The following is a 22,712-nucleotide window of genomic DNA, read 5'->3' as shown; positions in this document are numbered from 1 at the left end:
TTTATATATTACATAGTATAAGTTTTAATTGATATTGTATGTTGCATGCATATGACATATAACATTTTATATATATTAAAAAACCCCAATCTTTCCTTTTTTTATACAACAGTGATAACAATCCATATTCCTCATTTGGAGCAACTCTGGTGAGGGATGATGAGAAGAATTTATGGAGTATGCCCCATGATGTGTCCCACACAGAGGCAGACGACGACAGAACCCTGTACAATTTGATAGTCATTCGTAATCAGCAGGCCAAAGACTCAGAGGTGAGCACCTTTTGATGTCTTGCTGTGCGCAGATGATGCTATATAGTAAAAAATAGTAATTCCTGAGAAGATCCCCTTGAAATAACAAAAAGAATGAAGGATGAAATGTTTGAAATGAAGGACAGGTATTTTAGCAGCATATATTATCACTGGTTGCTAATTATAGCTAGTCTTGATTGACCTGCTTGATATAGAGATAAGGCTCATTTCTAATTCCTACCTTAATGGCACAAATTACATGCAAGGCAATGCTGTTGAAGAGTGTGAAGATAGTTTGTCATCTTAAATGGCTTAAACCGTCCATCTCTAATCTTTCCAGTTGTTTAGTAAGCCACACTTACTTGATTCAGACTGAAGTTTGAAGGGTACTTTGCATTATCACTAATTTTGAATTAGTGAAGCCTGAATTAGTTTTTTTTTTCCTGTTTAAAGGTCCTTAAATTATGTATACTGATCAGACAGCAGTGGATCCACCATATATTTGAGATACTTCTTGTGATAAGCCTTGAACCCTCACAATAACTCTAAATCCAAAGTGATTGATTTAAGAACACTAGAATATTAAAAAGGAGAGAACTCTGTAAGTTAAGAAAAAACAGCAAAGACAATCATACTTTTTTTCTCCTTTCTTTGGAAAGTCATGTTTGAGTTAGGTTTTCTGACTTCTGTGTTCATCAGCTACCTCTGAGGAGAAACCTGTAATTAAATATACACTCCATGCTTCTTTGTGTAGAGGAATTGAGCAGGGTAGGGAAACTTATAGTTGGGTTTAGTGTGTATATTGGTGGCGGGGGGTGGGTGGAGGTGCTGTGGAGCTTGTCTTTTCCTTATCGAGGTTTCTTTATTTTTGGTAATTGGTAACTTTTTTTTTTCCCAAAAAAACATATTTTAGCAGGAGGTGATAACTTTTAGAAGTGCCATGTGTCCCGGTCCTTTTATTCTGATGTGAGTTGCATGCTTTGGAGGGGTTAGAGATGTGGATCACAGGATGGGGGAAGGGCCGGCAGTTGCCTCTGCTCTTGAGGCCTGGGGAAGGGTGGACTGGGACTCCTTCAGTGGCTGCTGTGTAGCATCCCACTAGTGACCGAGCACCCACTACCTCTGGCTGCCCATGTCCCCAGCAAAATCCCCTCTGTGATGGGCAATGCTGAAGGCAAGTCATAAATCCTGCTGCTGCCAAGAACTGCACTCCCTGGCTGCCCTTTCTGAGCATATAATTGGGAATGCATGGCCTTGTTTTCTCTTTAGTGGAAAGAACAAATTCTTACACTCCTGTATTATATTAACCAGTTAAGGTTTCTGCTGGTGAAAACAGAGTCATTTCTTCTCTTTTCTTCCTCTTCTTCCCTGACTCTGCCCAAAACAGTAACAGCAATACGGAAATAATGTACAGTGTCTCTCTCTCTCTCTCTTCTCTCTTTCTGTCTCTCTCTCTCACCAGGGCCCCATGCAAATGTGAAAGGGGCTGGAAAAGTATTTGTAGCTGAATTTGGCAGCTCTCCCTGGAGGAGCTCCCACCTTTCTTCCCACTTATCTTTACTTTTCGGAAGACAGCAGAGGAACATGAACAACAAAGCCCTCTTGAAAAGCACAGCTTCTAAAGTGGCCCATTGTGTCTTTTTTGTGCTGGTCCTTGGGCTTGGTGTGATGGGTCCTCCAGAAGCTTCCTCCTCCTCCTCCCCCTCCTTCTTTTCTTCTTCTTCCTCTTCTTCTCCTTCTTCTTCCTCTTCTTCTCCTTCTTCTTCCCCTTCTCCCTCTTCTCCATCTTTTTTTAAAATTATACTGTAAGTTCTGGGATACATCTGCAGAATGTGCAGGTTACATAGGTATACACGTGCCATGGTGGTTTGCTCACCCATCAACCTGTCATCTACATTAGGTATTTCTCCTAATGCTATCCCTCCTCTAGGCCCCCACCCCCTGACAGGCCCAGGTGTGTGATGTTCCCCTCCCTGTGTCCCTGTGTTCTCATTTTTCAGCTCCCACTTATAAGTGAGAACATGTGGTGTTTGGTTTTCTGTTCCTGTGTTAGTTTGCTGAGAATGATGGTTTTCAGCTTCATCCATGTCCCTGCAAAGGATATGAACTCATCCATTTTTATGGCTGCATAGTATTCCATGGTGTATATGTGCCACATTTTCTTTATGCAGTCTATCATTGATGGGCATTTGGGTTGGTTCCAAATCTTTGCTTTTGTGAACAGTGTTGCAATAAACATACATGTGCATGTGTCTTTACAGTACAATGATTTATAATCCTTTGGGTATATACCCAGTAATGGGATTGCTGGGTCAAATGGTATTTCTGGTTCTAGATCCTTGAGGAATCGCCACACTGTCTCCCACAATGGTTGAACTAATTTACACTCCCACCAACAGTGTAAAAGCGTTCCTATTTCTCCACATCTCTCCAGCATCTCTTGTTTCCTGACTTTTTAGTGATCGCCACTCTAACTGGCATGAGATGGTATCTCATTGTAGTTTTGATTTGCATTTCTCTAATGACCAGTGATGATGAGCTTTTTTTCATATGTTTGTTGGCCGCATAAATGTCTTCTTTTGAGAAGTGTCTGTTCATATCCTTTGCCCACTTTTTGATGGGGTTGTTTTCTTTCTCGTAAATTTATTTAAGTTCCTTGTAGATTTTGGATATTAGCCCCTTGTCAGATAGATAGATTGCAAAAATTTTCTCTCATTCTGTAGGTTGCCTGTTCACTCTGGTGATAGTTTCTTTTGCTGTGCAGAAGCTCTTTAGTTTAATCCCATTTGTCAATTTTGGCCTTTGTTGCCATTGCTTTTGGTGTTTTATTCATGAAGTCTTTGCCCATGCCTATGTCCTGAATGGTATTGCCTAAGTTTTCTCCTAGGGTTTTTATGGTTTTAGGTCTTATGTTTAAGTCTTTAATCCATCTTGAGTTAATTTTTGTGTAAGGTATAAGGAAGGGGTCCAGTTTCAGTTTTCTGCATATGGCTAGCCAGTTTTCCCAACACCATTTATTAAATAGCAGATCCTTTCCCCATTGCTTGTTTTTGTCAAGTTTGTCAAAGATCAGATGGTTGTAGATGTGTGGCGTTACTTCTGAGGCCTCTGTTCTGTTCTATTGGTCTGCATATCTGCTTTGGTACTAGTACTGTGTTGTTTTGGTTACTGTAGCCTTGTAATATAGTTTAAAGTCAGGTAGCATAGCATGATGTCTCCAGCTTTGTTCTTTTTGCCTAGGATTGTCTTGGCTATATGGGCTCTTATTTGGTTCCACATGAAATTTAAAGTAGTTTTTTCTAATTCTGTGAAGAAAGTCAGTGGTAGCTTGATGGGGATAGCATTGAATCTATAAATTACTTTGGGCAGTATGGCCATTTTCATGATATTGATTTTTCCTATCCGTGAGCATGGAATGTTTTTCTGTTTGTTTGTGTCCTCTCTTGTTTCCTTGAGCAGTGGTTTGTAGTTCTCCTTGAAGAGGTCTTTCACATCCCTTGTAAGTTGTATTCCTAGGTATTTAATTCTCTTTGTAGCAATTGTGAATGGGAGTTCATTTATGATTTGGCTCTCTGTTTGCCTATTATTGGTGTACAGGAATGCTTGTGATTTTTGCACATTGATTTTGTATCCTGAGACTTTGCTGAAGTTGCTTATCAGCTTAAGGAGATTTTGGGCTGAGACAATGGGGTTTCCTAAGTATACCATTATGTCATCTGCAAACAGAGACAACTTGACTTCCTCTCTTCCTATTTGAATACCTTTATTCCTTTCTCTTGCCTGATTGCCCTGGCCAGAACTTCCAATACTATGTTGAATAGGAGTGGTGAGAGAGGGCATCCTTGTCTTGTGCCGGTTTTCAAAGGGAATGCTTCCAGCTTTTGCCCATTCAGTGTGATACTGGCCGTGGGTTTGTCATAAACAGCTCTTTTGAGATACGTTCCATCAATTATTTTGAGATACATTCTATCAATACCTAGTTTAAGTTTTTAGCATGAAGCGCTGTTGAATTTTGTTGAAGGCCTTTTCTGCTTCTATTGAGATAATCATGTGGTTTTTGTCATTGGTTCTGTTTATGTGAGGGATTATGTTTATTGATTTGCATATGTTGAACCAGCCTTGCATCCCAGGGATGAAGCTGACTTGATTGTGGTGGATAAGCTTTTTGATGTGCTGCTGGATTCAGTTTGCCAGTATTTTATTGAGGATTTTCACATCGATGTTCATCAGGGAGATTGGCCTGAAATTTTCTTTTTTTGTTGTGTCTCTGCCAGGTTTTGGTATCAGGATGAGGCTGGCCTCATAAAATGAGTTAGGGCAGAGTCCCTCTTTTTCTGTGGTTTCGAATAGTTTCAGAAGGAATGGTAACAGCTCCTCTTTGTACCTCTGGTAGAATTTGGCTGTGAATCCATCTGGTCCTGGGCTTTTTTTGGTTGGTAGGCTATTAATTACTGCCTCAATTTCAGAACTTGTTATTGGTCTATTCAGGGATTCAAATTCCTCCTGGTTTAGTCTTGGGAGGGTGTATGTGTCCGGGAATTTATCCATTTCTTCCAGATTTTCTAGTTTATTTGCATAGAGGTGTTTATAGTATTCTCTGACGGGTAGTTTGTATTTCTGCGGGATCGATGGTGATCTCACCTTTATCATTTTTTATTGCATCTGTTTGATTATTCTCTCTTTTCTTCATTAGTCTTGCTAGTTGTCTATCTATTTTGTTAATCTTTTCAAAAAGCCAGCTCCTGGATTCATTGATTTTTTTTTTGAACGGTTTTTCGTGTCGCCACCTCCTTCAATTCTGCTCTGATCTTAGTTGTTTCTTGTCCTCTGCTAGCTTTTGAATTTGTTTGCTCTTGCTTCTCTAGTTCTTTTAATTGTGATGTTAGGGTGTCAATTTTAGGTCTTTCCTGCTTTCTCCTATGCACATTTAGTGCTATAAATTTCCCTCTAAACACTGCTTTAGCTGAGTGCCAGAGATTCTGGTACGTTGTGTCTTTGTTTTCATTGTTTCAGAGAACTTATTTATCTCTGCCTTAATTTTGTTATTTACCCAGTAGTCATTAAACAACAGGTTGTTCAGTTTCCATGTAGTTTTGTGGTTTTCATTGAGTTTCTTAATCCTGAGTTCTAATTTGATTGCACTGTGGTCTGAGAGACTGTTATGATTTCTGCTCTTTTGCATTTGCTGAGGAGTGTTTTACTTCCAATTATGTGGTCAATTTTAGAATAAGTGTGTGGTACTGAGAAGAATGTATATTCTGTTGATTTGGGTTGGAGAGTTCTGTACATGTCTATTAGGTCTGCTTGCTCCAGAGCCGAGTTTAACTCCTGTATATCCTTGTAAATTTTCTGTCTCGTTGATCTGTCTAATATTGACAGTGGGGTGTTAAAGTCTCCCACTATTATTGTGTGGGAATCTAAGTCTCTTTGTATGTTTCTAGGAACTTGCTTTATGAATCTGGGTGCTCCTGTATTGGGTACACATATATTTAGGATAGTTAGCTCTTTTTGTTACGTTGATCCCTTTACCATTATGTAATGCCCTTCTTTGTCTTTTTTGATCTTTTTTGGCTTAAAGTCCATTTTATCAGAGACAAGGATCACAATCCCTGCTTTTTTTGCTTTCCATTTGCTTGGTAAATATTCCTCCAACCCTTTGTTTTGAGCCTATATGTGTCTTTGCATGTAAGATGGGTCTCTTGAATATAGCACACTGATGGGTCTTGACTCTTTATCCAATTTGCCAGTCTGTGTCTTTTAACTGGGGCATTTAGCCTATTTACATTTAAGGTTAATATTGCTTTGTGTGAATTTGATCCCATCATTATGATGCTAGCTGGTTATTTTTCCCGTTAGTTGATGCAGTTTCTTCGTAGTGTCGATGGTCTTTACAATTTGGTATGTTTTTGCAGTGGCTGGTACTGGTTTTTCCTTTCATATTTAGTGCTTCCTTCAGGAGCTCTTGTAAGGCAGGCCTGGTGATGACAAAATCTCTCAGTATTTGCTTGTCTGTACAGGGTTGTATTTCTCTTTCACTTATGAAGCTTATTTTGGCTGGATATGAAATTCTGGGTTGAAAATTCTTTTCTTCAAGAATGTTGAATATTGGCCCCCACTCTCTTCTGGCTTGTGGGGTTTCTGCAGAGAGATCCGCTGTTAGTCTGATGGTCTTCCCTTTGTGGGTAACCCGACCTTTCTCTCTGGCTGCCCTTAACATCTTTTCCTTCATTTCAACCTTGGTGAATCTTATAATTATGTGTCTTGGAGTTGCTCTTCTTGAGGAGTAGCTTTGTGGTGTTCTCTGTATTTCCTGAATTTGAATGTTGGCCTGTCTTGCTAAGTTGGAGAAGTTCTTGTGGATAATATCCTGAAGAATGTTTTCCAACTTGGTTCCACTCTCCCCATCACTTTCAGGTATACCAATCAAACGTAGATTTGGTCTTTTCACATAGTCCCATATTTCTTGGAGGTTTTCTTTACTCCTTTTCATTCTTTTTTCTCTAATCTTATCTTCATGCTTTATTTCATTAAGTTGATCTTCAGTCTCTGATATCCTTTCTTCCGCTTGATCGATTTGGCTATGGATACTTGTGAATGCTTCATGAAGTTCTCCTGCTGTATTTTTCAGCTCCATTAGGTCATTTACATTCTTCTCTAAACTGGTTACTGTAGTTAGCAATTCCTCTAACCTTTTTTCAAGGTTCTTAGCTTCCTTGCATTGGGTTAGAACATGCTCCTTTAGGTTGGAGAAGTTTGTTATTACCCACTTTCTGAGGTCTACGTCTGTCAATTTGTCAAACTCATTCTCTGTCCAGTTTTGTTCCCTGCTGGTAAAGAGTTGTGATCCTTTGGAGGAGAAGAGGCATTCTGGTTTTTGGACTTTCCAGCCTTTTTGCACTGGTTTTCCTCATCTTCGGGGATTTATCTACCTTTGGTCTTTGATATTGGTGACCTGTGGGTGGGGTTTCTGTGTGGATGCTCTTTTTGTTCATGTTGATGCTATTCCTTTCTGTTTGTTAGTTTTCCTTCTAACAGTCAGGCCTCTCTGCTGCAGGTCTGCTGGAGTATGCTGGAGGTCCACTCCAGACTCTGTTTGCCTGGGTATCACCAGTGGAGGCTGTAGAACAGCAAAGATTGCTGCCTGTTCCTTCCTCTGGAAGTTTCGTCCCAGAGGGGCACCCACCAGATACCAGCAGGAGCTCTCCTGTATGAGGTATCTGTTGACCCCTGCTGGGAGGTGTCTCCTGGTCAGGAGGCATAGGAGTCAGGGACCCACTTGAGGAGGCAGTCTGTCCCTTAGCAGAGCTTGAGGGCCATCCTGGGAGATCCACTGCTGTCTTCAGAGCCGGCAGGCAGGAACATTTAAGTCTGCTGAAGCTGTGCCCACAGCCACCCCTTCCCCCAGGTGCTCTGTCCCAGGGAGATGGGAGTTTTATCTATAAGCCCCTGACTGGGGCTGCTGCCTTTCTTTCAGATATGCCCTGCCCAGAGAGGAGGAATCTAGAGAAGCAGTCTTGCTATAGTGGCTTTGCTGAACTGCAGTGGCTCTGCCCAGTTCAAACTTCCCAGTGGCTTTGTGTACACTGTGAGGGGGAAAACTGCCTGCCCAAGCCTCAGTAATGGCGGATGCCCCTCCCCCAACCAAGCTCGAGCATCCCAGGTCAACTTCAGACTGCTGTGCTGGCAGCGAGAATTTCAAGCCAGTGGGTCTTAGCTTGCTGGGCTCCATGGGAGTGGGATCTGCTGAGCCAGCCCCTTTGGTTTCTTGGCTTCAGCCCCTTTCCAGGGGAGTAAATGGTTGTGTGTCGCTGGTGTTCCACTGCCACTGGGGTATGAAAAAAAACTCTTGTAGCTAGCTCGGTGTCTGCTGAACCGGTCACCTCGTTTTATGCTTGAAACCCAGGGCCCTGGTGGCATAGGCACCCAAGAGAATCTCCTGGTCTGCAGGTTGCGTAGTCCATGTTAAAAGCATAGTATCTAGGCTGGAGTGCACCGTTACTCACAGCACGATCCCTCACAGCTTCCCTTGGCTAAGAGAGGGAATTCCCTGACCCCTTGCTTTTCTCTGTGAGGCAACGCCCCACCCTGCTTCAGCTTGCCCTCTGTGGGCTGCACCAACTGTCTAACCAGTCCCAGTGAGATAAGGCAGGTACCTCAGTTGGAAATGCAGAAATCACCCGTCTTCTGCGTTGATCTCGCCGTGAGCTGCAGAGTGGAGCTGTTCCTATTCAGCCATCTTGGAATAACCTCTTCCTCTTGCCTAAGAAATAAAATCAGGCTCGACTGTAGAGGAACAGGAACTCTGTTACCAAGACAGGCAGTCAAATAAATAACATGAAGACGTGATGATAATTATGCATGAAATGATTTGAAATAAACCTTTTCATAGTGCTTCCTTCTTCTTCTTCTTTTTATTTTTTAAATTTTTTTATTTTTTTTTATTTTGAGATGGAGTTTCACTCTTGTTGCCCAGGCTGGAGTGCAACGGTGTGATCTCAGCTCACTGCAACCTCCGTCTCCTGGTTTCAAGCGATTCTCCTGCCTCAGCCTCCAGAGTAACTAGGATTACAGGCATGCGCCACCACACCCGGCTAATTTTTAATTAACTACCTGGTAAATTTTGTATTTTTAGTGGAGACGGGGTTTCACCATGTTGGTCTGTCTGGTCTCGAACTCCTGACCTCAGGTGATCCACCTGCCTAGGCCTCCTAAAGTGCTGGAATTACAGATGTGAGCCACTGCGCCCTTCCACTTTCTTCTTTTAAAAGTATAAAAGTAATGTAGTTTTTAAAAGTTGCTTATGTTGCCGGGTGTGGTGGCTCACGCCTGTAATCCCAGCACTTTGGGAGACTGAGGTGGGTGGCTCACGAGGTCCAGGGTTTGAGACCAGCCTGACCAACATGGTGAAACCCGGTCTGTACTAAAAATGCAAAAATTAGCCGGGCGTGATGGCACTTACCTGTAATTCCAGCTACTCAGGAGCCTGAGGCAGGAGAATCGCTTGAACCTGGGAGGCAGAGTTTGCAGTGAGCCAAGATCGTGCCACTGCACTCTAGCCTGGGTGACAGAGCAAGACTTCATCTAAAAAAAAAAAAAGTTGCTTATGTTTTCTTCTAAAATGTTGAAATTCATTTTCCCTACAGATTGGATCACATATTATGTACTGTTCTGTACTTTGCTTTTTTCCCACTTAATATATTTTGGACATATTTCCATTTTAATATGCTTAGATTTACTTTTTTGCTTCAGGGAACTCTCTAGTATTCTCTTGCATGGATTCACCATCACTTATTCAACCAGTTCCTATTGATATTTACATTGATTTATTTTTTTTCCTGTTGGAAGCAATATTGTAGTGGACATCCATATATATTTGTATGACCTTTCATAGTTTTTTCAGTAGAATTGTTGGATCAAAGTATGTGCATTTGAAATGTTGGAATTGTGACAGTGCTTCATGTATTAGTCTGTTCTCATGCTGCTAATAAAGACATACCCAAGACTGGGTAATTTATAAAGCAAAGAGGTTTAATTGATTCACAGTTCCTCATGGCTGGGGAGGCCTCACAATCATGGCAGAAGGCAAAGGAGGAGCAAAGTCATGTCTTACATGGTGGCAGGCAAGAGAACTTGTGCAGGGGAACTCGTATGTATAAAACCATCAGATCTTGTGAGACTACGAGAACAGAATGGGGGAAACTGCTCCCATGATTCAGTTATCTCCACCTGACCCTGCCCTTAACATGTAGGGATAATTACAATTCAAAGTGAGATTTGTGGGGACACAGCCAAATTATATCACTTCATTCTTGGGAAACTAGGAAAAACACTTCAAGGTGGAGAACAGAGGTTGCAAAAACACTTCAAGGTGGAGAACAGAGGTTGCAATCTCAGATCTCTCCAGGAACTAGGCAATAACATCAGTGAGGGAAGTGGCTACCCCCTGCCCTTCACCCCGCATATTGAATGGCATTGGAAACTCATACTGCTTTTTTTTTTTTTTTTTTTTTTTGAGACGGAGTCTCGCTCTGTCACCCAGGCTGGACTGCAGTGGCGCGATCTCGGCTCACTGCAAGCTCCGCCTCCCAGGTTCACGCCATTCTCCTGCCTCAGCCTCCCGAGTAGCTGGGACTACAGGCGCCCGCCACTACGCCCGGCTAACTTTTTGTATTTTTGGTAGAGACGGGGTTCATACTGCTTTTAATGGGAGCAGCTGTTAAGCTCTAGATAGCTGCTTGCCATGTTGAGAATGTGAACCCACTCGCCATGTTGAGAATGTGGACCCACAAATACTGGAATTTTTAATTTTTCAAAAGAAGCTGAAAATCCAGATTTTCATATAAAATGTCCAGATTTTCAAATAACTCAATTAAAAAATATGCCAGCTAAATAAATATGTTTTCTTTCCAGTAGGAGATAGCTTAAAATAAAATAAAATATGCCTATGAGCTATTGATATGTAAAGAAGTTTATAGCAAGGACTACTACTAGTTATGATTATTGTTGTTTTGTCAAAGATAATTGAAAAATGAACTCACCATTGATTTAGAAGGTGAAAGTGGGAAGCTAGACGGGGATTGTTTAACTTTGAATGAGTTCCATATTTATTACTATTGCTTATTTTCTTTTCCACACAGGATAAAATTGGTACAGATTTTAATTAAAAAAAAAGTATTCTGGTTTTGGAAGAAAACCAAATTTTACTTACTAAGGAACAAAGAACCCTAGATATTTTTTGTATGATACAATTTAGAAGCTCAAGAAAGGTATTAAGAAAAATGGAACATAATGTTTTTCCTTGAGTAGAAATAGCACAAAAGACCTAGGAATGTCCATATTTGGAATTCTGTGAATGATAACAAATAAATTCAAGACAGTGTATGTACAATCTGCATTCTCCTTGGAATCTGAAGCTGGCAGAGGAAGGACCACAAATAATTAAGGATAAATTTACAGTGTTCCAAATCGAAAAAAAGTCAGGAAAAAAATATATATATAGAAGAGCAAATAATGAAACAAAGGCATGAGCTTAAAGTCATTTGGTGTCAAAAAAATACAAAACAACATTATTTAAATCTCATAGACGGAATCCACCTTCATTTACACAAGGCTTCTGGAGCTGATGGAAAACAGACCTTCAGCAGAAGAAATGATGCATTTGCAAACCTCTAAGTAGTGGAAAACTTATTGCTTTTGTCTTTGAATGATGCCATAAAGTACATTATGTTTGCCTAAGAAGTAGTAAACAGCCTCAGTGTTCCTAAATCATTATCCTTATGTTCATTTTCATTAAAGTAGTTGTGCTTTACATAACGTGCTCTGCTCTAGGGAGCTTAATAATTGTTAATGAAATATGGATACAACTTATTATTTATTTAATAATTGTAATCATACTGAGTGAACTTATTCTCTAAGATATTAATAATAATGAAAATAGTGCCAGGCACTGTTCTAACCACTTTGCATATGTTAACTGTGTCCTCTTTAACAACAACTCACTGAAGCAGGCACCATTATTATTTCCATTTTAAGCAACTTATCCAAGGGCACACAGCTGTTGAGTTTGGATGCAGGATTTGAATCTGGCTTTATGGCTCCAGAGATATATAATGAGTATCAGGATTGAAATGGAGAGAAAGGAACAGATATTGTTTGTGATTCAATATAGATTTCAAAATGTATAAGCAAAGTCTGCTCATAAGCCTGTCTCTGTGTCTTGTTGGTGCCAATGAGTATGAAAGGGATTTTCATATCAGTGGGATGACAGCTACATTTGGTCTGAGGATGGTGACCACGTTTCAGAAAGTGTTTCCAGGCACAACACACATTTTTCCCAAGTTATGCTTTTCCATGGTGATTGCAGCTTATTAAGACTTATTTCCTGGGCTTCTGTTTTATTACCTCCAAAATATTTCATTCTACTCTGTTCCATCCCTTCTTCACTTTGTTTAGTGTTCTCTGACCTGTTTTAGTGCTTCTTTCTATGGTTTGGCAGTTCCTTTAGGAGTTTGTACATAGCTTTCACATTTTGACTCTGCTAAAAAAGCCTTAATTTTTTTTTTTTTTTTTTTTTTTTTTTGGTGACAAGGTCTTATTCTGTTGCCCAGGCTTCAGTACAGAGGTGCAATCATAGCTCATGATAGCCTCGACCTCCTGGGCTCCAGCAATTCTTCTGCCTTGGCCTCCCAAAGCATTGGATTACAGGCATGAGCCACTGTGACTGGCTGCTCTTACATTTTTGGTTAAGGAGATATATGCTAACTGATATGGTTTGGCTGTGTCCCCACTCAAATCTCACCTTGAATTCCCACATGTTGTGGGATGGACATGGGGGGAGGTAATTCAATCATGGGGGCAAGTTTTTCCCATGCTGTTCTCTTGATAGTGAATAAGTGTCATGAGATCTGATGGTTTTAAAAAGAGGAGTTTTCCTGCACAAGTTCTCTCTCTTTGCCTGCTGCCATCCATGTAAGATGTGACTTGCTCCTCCTTGCCTTCTGCCGTGATTGTGAGGCTTCCCCAGCCATGTGGAACTGTAAGTCCAATTAAACCTCTTTCTTTTGTAAATTTCTCAGTCTGGGGTATGTCTTTATCAGCAGCATGAAAATGGACTAATACACTAACTATCAGATCATTCTCATAAACTCTTTCAAGTATTGTTTTGGTTCAGAAACAGGTGATGTTTATTTGGCATAATGAGTGACAGAAATTCTACACTTATCCTTTAAGGCTATTAAGTAATTGTATGATGACAAATGCATATACCTCTCATGACATGTGTCTGCCTGCCTGTCACTCATCAGCAGGAACCACATAGTCACCAGATGCTTGTGTGGCTGGAGTGATCTCTGAAAACCACACTAGGCCAAACCCCCTGGGAGCAGCTAAATTTTATTTTTTTAAAACTACAGAGGCAATACTTCATAAATACATACAATTACTACATGTCAACTAAAAATAAAAGCGAAAAATTAAAACTACAGAGGCAGACACATAAATGATCCTCATTTATAATTTATTTGCCCCCAGTACATGAAGACTACCTGCTAGGGTATTGCCAGACATTGTAAACAGTTCCTTAAAAATGTTTAAGATAGGAACAGACCTTCCCCCAGGGGCTGTCTCCAGTGTCTGGATCATACACTTAGCCTATCATGTCCCTAATACAAAAAGGGACAACAAAGCAGAGTTGATTGGAATATTGGGTGGGAGAAACAGGGAAAGGGGGGTTGAATTGATCATGGACCAGCCACATAATGCTTAAGCACTCAGAAACTGAGATACTTCAGTTTGGCTCTGCGTTACTGTGTCTCAATATGTCTCCAAGGATTGGACAAAGCCCACTCTTTCGGGGCCATCTGATTTTTCCAGAAGTGGGTGAACATTGGCTACATTTGGAGATAGGACTGCAAGTTTTACCCCAACCACGGAGGAGCAAAATAACTGGAAAAGGGAAGCGATTCTCTAGATAATTTCGGGATCCTCCGAAGACTTCTTTCTTTGAGGTCCAGATTATCTGGATTCTTGAATGCATTTATTCTTTCTTTTACTTTGCTAGTGGCTATTTGGGTTTAGAGGATTTGGGACAGGGTGGAGGGAGAGAATAAACAAGCTTACTAGGATCTGAGAATCAAGGGTTCTTGCACTCTATTTTCTAGGTAATAATATTTATAGAATATTACCCTGTATGCTAAGCAACATGCTTCATGTTCTCCAGACAAATACTGAATCCTCACGGTAACCCTATGAAAGAGGCATTTTGACTCAGATGATTAGAGACTTTGTCACTGGTACAAAGTGTTGGAGGAAGTGACTGGGAGCATTGGGATCCCAGCTCAGGTCGGTGTGACCCAGAAACCTGCATGACTAGAAACATTACTCCAGGCTCTCCAGTGAGTTTAGAAAGAGCGTCAGTGGAACCTCTTTGGTCAAAGACAAAGTTCCCAAGTGGATATTGGCTTCCTGCCTCGAGTAGACACTCCGGTCTGTGTTTGCTGATCATTACTCACCCTGTGTCAACTGAGTCATGGAGTGACTGGTTTTGGTGTTGGTTTTGTATCCACCTGCTTTGGGCACTGCGTATCACATGGCCCTGATGCTATTGCACCATTCGATTACTAAAATCCATGGATTATACCAGAAGATGTTCTGTTCATCGGTCTGTGATGTTTCTATTCTTTGCTCATCCCCGTTCTCCTTTTTAAAAAATATATAAGCATTTCTTTTGATTAGCATTAAGAGAATCAATGTTTCTTTTTTCTTTTCTTTTTTCTGACGGAGTTTTGCTGTGACAGAATTTTGCTCTTGTCACCCAGGCTGGAGTGCAATGGCGTGATCTTGGCTCACTGCAACCTCTGCCTCCCAGGTTCAAGTGATTCTCCTGCCTCAGCCTCCCAAGTAGCTGGAATTACAGGCATGCACCACCACATCCGGCTAATTTTTGTATTTTCAGTAGAGACAGGGTTTTGCAATGTTGGTCAGGTTGGTCTTGAACTCCTGACCTCAGGTGATCCACCCGCCTCAGCCTCCCAAAGTGTTGGGATTACAGGTGTGAGCCACCACGCCCGGCCAGTGTTTCTTACTAAGTAGGTAGCACCTCAGTGCTCCATGTAAGTCAGCAGAGTTGACACAATAAATAGTGGCAAACCTGATGTAGGCCAGCGAGCAGCATCATTAGCAATTCTGCAGGATGTGTGGTGGTGAAGAACATGGGCTCTGGAATCAGACAGATTTGAGGATAAGAAGCATACCTCTGCCATATTCTAATGAGATGATACTGAATAGTTATTTAATCTTAGAGTGATTATACTATCTGTTGTCCAGTTTGGGACATAGTCACTTAAGTTCTTAAGTAAGAGGAGAGGGGCTGCTAATATTAAGTATTCCAGGGCAAAAATATAAACTGGGACTGCCCTAGACAAGGATCACCTTTCTTTTTTAATTTAAAATATATATAACAAAAATTTCCTCTTGTAATCATTTTTCAGTTAAGTGGTACAGTTTGGTGGCATTGAGTACGTTCATATTTTTTGGCAACAGTCACCATCATGCATCTCCAGAACTTTTTTATCTTCTCAAACTAAAACTCTGTGCCCACTAGACAATAACTCCCCAGCTCCTGGCAACCTTCTACTTTCTTTCTCTATGAATTTGGCTACTTTAGGTACGTACTGTAAGTGGAATCATGCAGTATTTGTCCTTTCATAGCTAGCTTGCTTCACTTTGCGTAATGTTTCCAAAGTTCATTCACACTGCAGCAGATGTCAGAATTTCCTTCCTTTTTCAAGCGGAATAATATTCCATAGTGTGTATATGCCACATTTGGTTTACTCATTCATCCATTGATGGACACTCGGGTTGCTTCTATGTTTTGGCTCTTGTGAGTAATGCTGTTGCAAACACGGGTGTACAAATATCTGCTTGAGTCCCTGTTTTCGGTACTTTTGGGCATGTACCTAGAAGTGGAATTGTTGGATCATAGAGTAATTTATTTAATGAGTTATTAATTATTTAATTTATTTAAGTTATTTAATTTGTTAAATTTTTTAAGGAACTGCGGTACTGTTTCCCACAGTATCTGTACCATTTTACATTTTCACCAGCAAGGTACAAGAGTTCCAGTTCCTCTACATCTTTGCCAACACTTGTTATTAATATTTCCTTTCCCTTCCCTTCCCTTCCCTTCCCTTCCCTGCCCTGCCCTGCCCTGCCCTCCCCTCCCCTTCCCTCCCCTCCCCTTTGCTTTTCTTCCCTTTTCTTCTTTCTTTAAGCCAGAGCCTTGCTTTGTTGCCCAGGCTGGAGGGCAGTGGCGCGATCTCTGCTCACTGCAACTTCCACCTCCCGGGTTCAAGTGATTCTCCTGCCTCAGCCTCCCGAGTACCTTGGTCTCCCCAAGTGCTGGGATTACAGGCATGAGCCACTGCGCCCAGCCTCTATCACTTTTCTTAACCTCCAAATTGCTCAATAAAAAAATAGCTGACAGCTTCATACTGATCAGTTTTCACACCTGCATAAAGTAGATGCACTGAAACTGTGGGCCAGTCACAACCACTCAATATCATCATGAGGGATGTAAACCTGGAAGAGGCTGATGCCTGGTGGAGCCTCCCTCGAAGCTGCTTGGCCGTGGAAGGTAAAGGGAAGAACAGGAGACTGGGGAGCTTTTTGTAACTGAATTCTACTCTGTTTTCTGGGCATTTATATTCTAGGTTGTGATGACCAGGCCTCCTTGTTTTACTCTTCTTTAGAGTTTGTCCTCATTGACCTCACTCCCCTGGAGCCCCAGAAAGATATATGAAGGCCAAGAGTAACGTACCTTGTGAGTCCTGACAGTTCAGTGAAATAGGAAGGATGGACAACAAGCTGGGGCCCTCCAGGAGAATGCAGTGCCTGGAGGAAAAGGGCAGATGCTGGCCAACTTTCTCCATATCCAGAACCTCGCTGTCACAGCAATGCATTGCTGCACCTCTGCGTTTCCTGCGTATTGTGCTTGTGATGGTCAAAATTTCTGGAAGGCCACATATTAATTGGCAGGCATGTGCAGGATAATTTGCTGACAGAAATGGGCTCTTTCCATTAGTTTTTTTTGTTTTGTTTGTTTGTTTGTTTCACTTCTTGCATAAAACAGGGCCTGAAAGGAAACTGAAACCATAAAGCTGCCTCAAAGCTTTTATCTTTAAAAAATCACAGTCGATGACATATACATTTTGAAACACCAGGGGTTAATACCAAGTCAAGCCTCCAATGACCTACTCAGTATTGACTTTGGTTTTTCTTAGAGTATCTGAGATCATCAGAGATACCTCCCTATCGTACAATCAAGGCACCTCCTATAAGCATTTGCTGGCTTCTCAAGGCAGTCTTTTGAGATAAATAAACTATTTATTTTAAAAAAGAGTGAGTGAGAGACCCAAGAGGTTAAGTGACTTTTCTCAGTAGTGCCCAAACAGAAATGCGCTTCTTACTTGGTGTCAATGCTGTTTACTATAAAGTGGAGAAGGAAAGCTACAAGGTTCAGTGAATTTAGGGCAGATAATTGAATAATTTTGTTTACCTTTTATTATTATTATTTTTTTTCGAGACGGAGTTTTGCTCTTGTTGCCCAGGCTGGACTGCAGTGGCACGATCTCGGCTCGCTGCAATCTCCGCCCCCCGGGTTCAAGTGATTCTTCTGCCTCAGCCTCCCAAGTAGCTGGGATTACAGGCATGCGCCACCACGCCCGGCTAATTTTGTATTTTTAGTAGAGATGGGGTTTCTCCATCTTGGTCAGGCTGGTCTCGAACTTCCGACCTCAGATGATCCACCCGCCTCGGCCTTCCAAGGTGCTGGGATTACAGGCGTGAGCCACCGTGCCCGACCTATCTTTTATTTTAAATGTTAACAGGAATAAGCTTGTAGGCACAGAACTTTGTAGAAAAAAATGTAAGATAGCGTCCAGCTTATTTCCCTCTTATGAAAACTCCAATGTGTGATTGTTATTTCAAAGACATCTAGGCTATTGTCATACACAGGGCATGCTTTAAAAGAAGCTCAAATTCTACCCGATGTGTCCATTCATCAGTTAATTTTATTCAAAATGATGTGTCTCACATTAAATCAGGAAGCTTTGATTAGTAATTAAGCTATGGGTTTGTCATAAATAGCTCTTATTATTTTGAGATATGTTCCATCAATACCTAGTTTATTGAGAGTTTTTAGCATGAAGTGCTGTTGAATTTTGTCAAAGGCCTTTTCTGCATCTATTGAGATAATCATGTGGTTTTTGTTGATGGTTCTGTTTATGTGATAGATTATGTTTATTGATTTGAGTATGTTGAACCAGGCTTGCATCCCAGGGATGAAGCTGACTTGATCGTGGTGGATAACCTTTTTGATGTGCTGCTGGATTCGGTTTGCCAGTATTTTATTGAGAATTTTTGCATCGATGTTCATCAGAGATATTGGTCTAAAATTCTCTTTTTTTGTTGTGTCTGTACCAGGTTTTGGTTTCAGGATGATGCTGGCCTCATAAAATGAGTTAGGGAGGATTCCCTCTTTTTCTGTTGATTGGTATAGTTTCAGAAGGAATGGTATCAGCTCCTCTTTGTACCTCTGGTAGAATTCGGCTGTGAATCTGTCTGGTTCTGGACTTTTTTCGGTTGGTAAGCTATTAATTATTGCCTCAATTTCAGAGCCTGTTAGTGGTCTATTCAGAGATTCAGTTTCTTCCTGATTTAGTCTTGGGAGGGTGTATGTGTCCAGGAATTTATTCACTTCTTCTAGATTTTCTAGTTTATTTGCATAGAGGTGTTTATAGGATTCTCTGATGGTAGTTTGTATTTCTGTGGGATCGTTGGTGATATCCCCTTTATCATTTTTTATTGCATCTATTTGATTCTTCTCTCTTTTCTTCTTTATTAGTCTTGCCAGTGGTCTATCAATTTTGTTGATCTTTTCAAAAAACCAGTTCCTGGATTCATTGATTTTTTGAAGGGTTTTTTTGTGTCTCTATCTCCTTCAATTCTGCTCTGATTTTAGTGATTTCTTGCCTTCTGCTAGCTTTTGAATTTGTTTGCTCTTGTTTCTCTAGTTCTTTTAATTTTAATGTTAGGGTATCGATTTTAGATCTTTCCTGCTTTCTTTTGTGGGCATTTAGTGCTATAAATTTCCCTCTACTCACTGCTTTAAATGTGTCCCAGAGATTCTGGAACCTTGTGTCTTTGTCCTCATTGGTTTCAAATAATATATTTATTTCTGCCTTCATTTCATTATTTACCCAGGAGTCATTCAGGAGCAGGTTGTTCAGTTTCCATGTAGTTGTGCAGTTTTGAGTGAGTTTCTTAATCCTGAGTTCTAGTTTGATTACACTGTGGTCTGAGAGACAGTTTGTTATAATTTCTGTTCTTTCACATTTGCTGAGGAGTGCTTTACGTCCAACTATGTGGTCAATTTTGGAATAAGTGCAATGTGGTGCTGAGAAGAAAGTATATTCTATTGATTTGGGGTGGAGAGTTCTGTAGATGTCTATTAGGTCAGCTTGTTGCAAAGCTGAGTTCAAGTCCTGGATATCCTTGTTAATTTTCTGTCTTGTTGATCTGTCTAATATCGACAGTGGGGTGTTAAAATCTCCCATTATTGTTGTGTGGGAGTCTAAGTCTCTTTGTAGGTCTCTAAGGACTTGCTTTATGAATCTGGGTGCTCCTGTATTGGGTGCATATATATTTAGGATAGTTCGTTCTTCTTGTTGAATAGATCCCTTTACCGTTATGTAATAGCCTTCTTTGTCTCTTTTGATCTTTGTTGGTTTAAAGTCTGTTTTATCAGAGACTAGGGTTGCAACCCCTGCTTTTTGTTGGTTTCCATTTGCTTTGTAGATCTTCCTCCATCCCTTTATTTTGAGCCTATGTGTGTCTCTGCACGTGAGATGAGTCTCCTGAATACAGCACCCTGATGGGTCATGACTCTTTATCCAGTTTGCCAGTCTGTGTCTTTTAGTTGGGGCATCTAGCCCATTTACACTTAAGGTTAATATTGTTATATGTGAATTTGGTCCTAATTATGATGTTAGCTGGTTATTTTGCCCGTTAGTTGATGCAGTTTCTTCCTAGCATCGATGGTCTTTACAATTTGGCGTGTTTTTGCAGAGGCTGGTACCAGTCGTTCCTTTCCATGTTTAGTGCTTCCTTCAGGAGCTCTTGTAAGGCAGGCCTGGTGGTGACAAAAGCTCTCAGCCTTTGCTTGTCTGTAAAGGATTTTATTTCACCTTCACTTATGAAGCTTAGTTTGGCTGGATATGAAATTCTGGGTTGAAAATTCTTTTCTTTAAGAATGTTGAATATTGGCCCCCACTCTCTTCTGGCTTGTAGAGTTTCTGCTGAGAGACCCACTGTTAGTCTGATGGGCTTCCCAACAACTGACACTTATGGAGCACTCCCTGTACTCCAGATGTTGCTCTAAATACATTACCTATACCACACCAACTACCGTTGTCCTCAAGGTATGATAACTTGGTGCTTTCCTCTCCAGTATAAAGTTATTCATGTCATTTGGCTAGAACCTCCTGTCCTTTGATGGTGGTAGATGGTGATTTCTGAATGTCATCCCCAGATGAGTAGTAGCCTTAAGCACTGGGTACAGGCAGAAATTTGGGAAGGCAGGTAGCAGAATGTGGAATCAAAGCAAATCTAGAATAATGTAATATTGTGTGAATATGGGGCTAAGAGCAAGGGATGTATTTCAAATAAAGGCTCTAGTTGAAGAGGCTGGGCAGATACCCAGACAGAACCAACAGATTTGGAATAGAAGGCAAGATGCATGGGATAGAATGGAAGGTAGAGTTTCAAGAAATTGTAGTCCGAGTGAAACACACAGATTGTTGCAAGTAGAACTTAATGCACTGCCAAGGCTCAGTGAGGAAATGACATCCTACTGTCCCTTTTTTTTTTTTTTTTTTTTTTGAGACGGAGTCCTGCTTTATCACTTGGGTTGGAGGGCAGTGGTGCGATCTTGGCTCACTGCAACCCCTGCCGCCTGGGTTCAAGCGACTCTCCTGCCTCAGCCCAGCTCCCCCATACCACGCCCCCCACGAGTAGCTGGGATTACAGGTGCACACCACCATGCCTGGCTACTTTTTGTATTTTTAGTAGAGACAGTGTTTCACCATGTTGGCCAGGCTGGTCTTGAACTCCTGACCTCAGGCAATCTGCCTGCCTCAACCTCCCAAAGTGCTGGGATTACAGGTGTGAGCCACCGTGCCCGGCCCCATGAGACTTCTTGACTGTCTTCCTGTCAAATAATGATATCATTTCTGTTGCCCATTGATAGTTACACTTTCCCAACTGAAGGCTTATTCATTTTCTTGATTCATTATTTAATATATAAAGCTGACTGAAGGTACAGAAACCTATGAGCTTATTAAGCTTTGGAAAATCTCTGCCCGAATGGACTGTGGCAGTGTCTAGTAAAGATTTACATTTTTCTCTTGGCTGAGCCCATGGGATGTGGCTGCCCCCAAATGGTATTCCTTGTGATCAAAACAGCTCCTTGGCTTCTGTGGCAGCCATTTAGGTTGCACTGACTAGCTCTTTTTAAGGTAGAATAGCCTACATATTGCAACTAAATTAAGTCAACTCATCCAGCAGTTTTGCTGTCAATCTAGCCTACGGTCAGTGGGCACCATTCTCACACTGCTAAACAAAGTTATGGTTATGAAAGGCAAAAGTATAGACATAAAACTACCCAGTGAAAGTACTGGTTAAGTATGTCTTAAGTAGCTTCACTAATGAATGCTATATACCTTGAAAAATAATGAGATAGGATTTATAGATAGTGACTTGGAAAGACGGTTATGATCTATTGCTAAATGGGTATGTATAATGTTATCCCATTTGTGTAAAAGCATGTATATGCTAATGTACAGTGATAAGATTTGTGGACTGTTACCTGCATTAGAAGTAGGTGGAGGGAAGGAGGCTTTTACTTTCCTTTAACTTTATAGTTTTCTGTACAGTTTGAATACAATTCAGAGGTATTATTTCATATATATATATATATATATAATTCATATAAAATAAAATTCTCTCCCTGTTATTTCCTAACACATTTTGTGGTGGCTGTTTCCCTGGATCTTTCTAAACTGTTTTGCTTTGATTTACTGTGGGTGTGCTGGAGAAAGTGGGAGGTGGAGAGAGGGAGAGAGAGAGAGAGTGTGTGTGTGTGTGTGTGTGTCTGTGTGTGTGTTTGTGTCTGTGTTTAGGAACTGGAGCAGGCTTTGAGGAATTTCACCAGAGTAGATAAAGCAGAAAGGCAATGAAGCCATTGGTCAGCGTTTATCTTTCCAAGGGTCTAAGATCCTTCCTTTACGTCAGTACCTTTCTTTGCAGCTGTCTTCCCCTCCCCTGCCTGTAAAGTCACATGCTAATTAATAGATCTTTGTGTGTTGCCTTTTTCACCACTGTGCCCTCACCACCACTCCTAGCCCTGCCTCTTCCCTTGGTTGGTCTGGCTCCTCTTACAGTAAAAATGGCTCTTAATTGCATGGAGCCCAGGAGAGTCCCAGATACAGATGCAGTGGAACCTCCTGACATGCTTGGGCTCAGGTGGGGCATGGAGGAGGGTTCTGAGGAGCCCTCCATAAGAACACTGGGCTTGCTTTCTGGCTTTAATTGAATATGTGGGGAAATGGGAGCACCTGCCCAGTTCTGATGTGGGCTGAGACCTGCTGCTTCTCAGACTTAAATCCAGTGTTCTTTAAAGAGACCGTATTTTTCTTGACCTGAAACAGTCCTTTCCTTTGGGTGCCAGGTCCCCGGATACTTGTTGTTACATAATCCTTACACATGGTCATGCTATTTACAGCCCAGGAGTGAGCTGTGTCATTTTATGGTTTTGCAATCTAGGAGGCAGGCCACACAGCAAATGAATCCAAGCTGGGCACACCCTCTTGAAATAATTGCCATGTCGAATTACAATCTAGGTGAGGA

At 41.2% G+C, this 22,712-nt stretch overlaps 1 protein-coding gene across 4 annotated transcripts in view; it reads left to right on the top strand.

The window, feature by feature from the left end:
* The window catches only part of MREG (melanoregulin), a 74,925-nt gene that overhangs the window by 17,070 nt on the left and 35,143 nt on the right, over positions 1-22,712 (top strand). For all 4 annotated transcript variants that reach the window (XR_010129701.1, XR_008677462.2, XM_063695185.1 and 1 more), the window contains exon 2: positions 113-272. Coding sequence is in view for 2 of the 4 variants with exons in the window: in XM_063695185.1 (XP_063551255.1) it covers positions 113-272 (160 nt within the window). In the remaining 2 variants the exon portion in view is untranslated. The remainder of the gene's footprint in view (positions 1-112; positions 273-22,712) is intronic.

Source organism: Gorilla gorilla, chromosome 11 (assembly GCF_029281585.2).
Source record: "Gorilla gorilla gorilla isolate KB3781 chromosome 11, NHGRI_mGorGor1-v2.1_pri, whole genome shotgun sequence".
NCBI lineage: Eukaryota > Metazoa > Chordata > Mammalia > Primates > Hominidae > Gorilla > Gorilla gorilla.
Note: the sequence above shows the minus strand (reverse complement) of the source record. Positions and strands in the feature narration are given on the sequence as shown.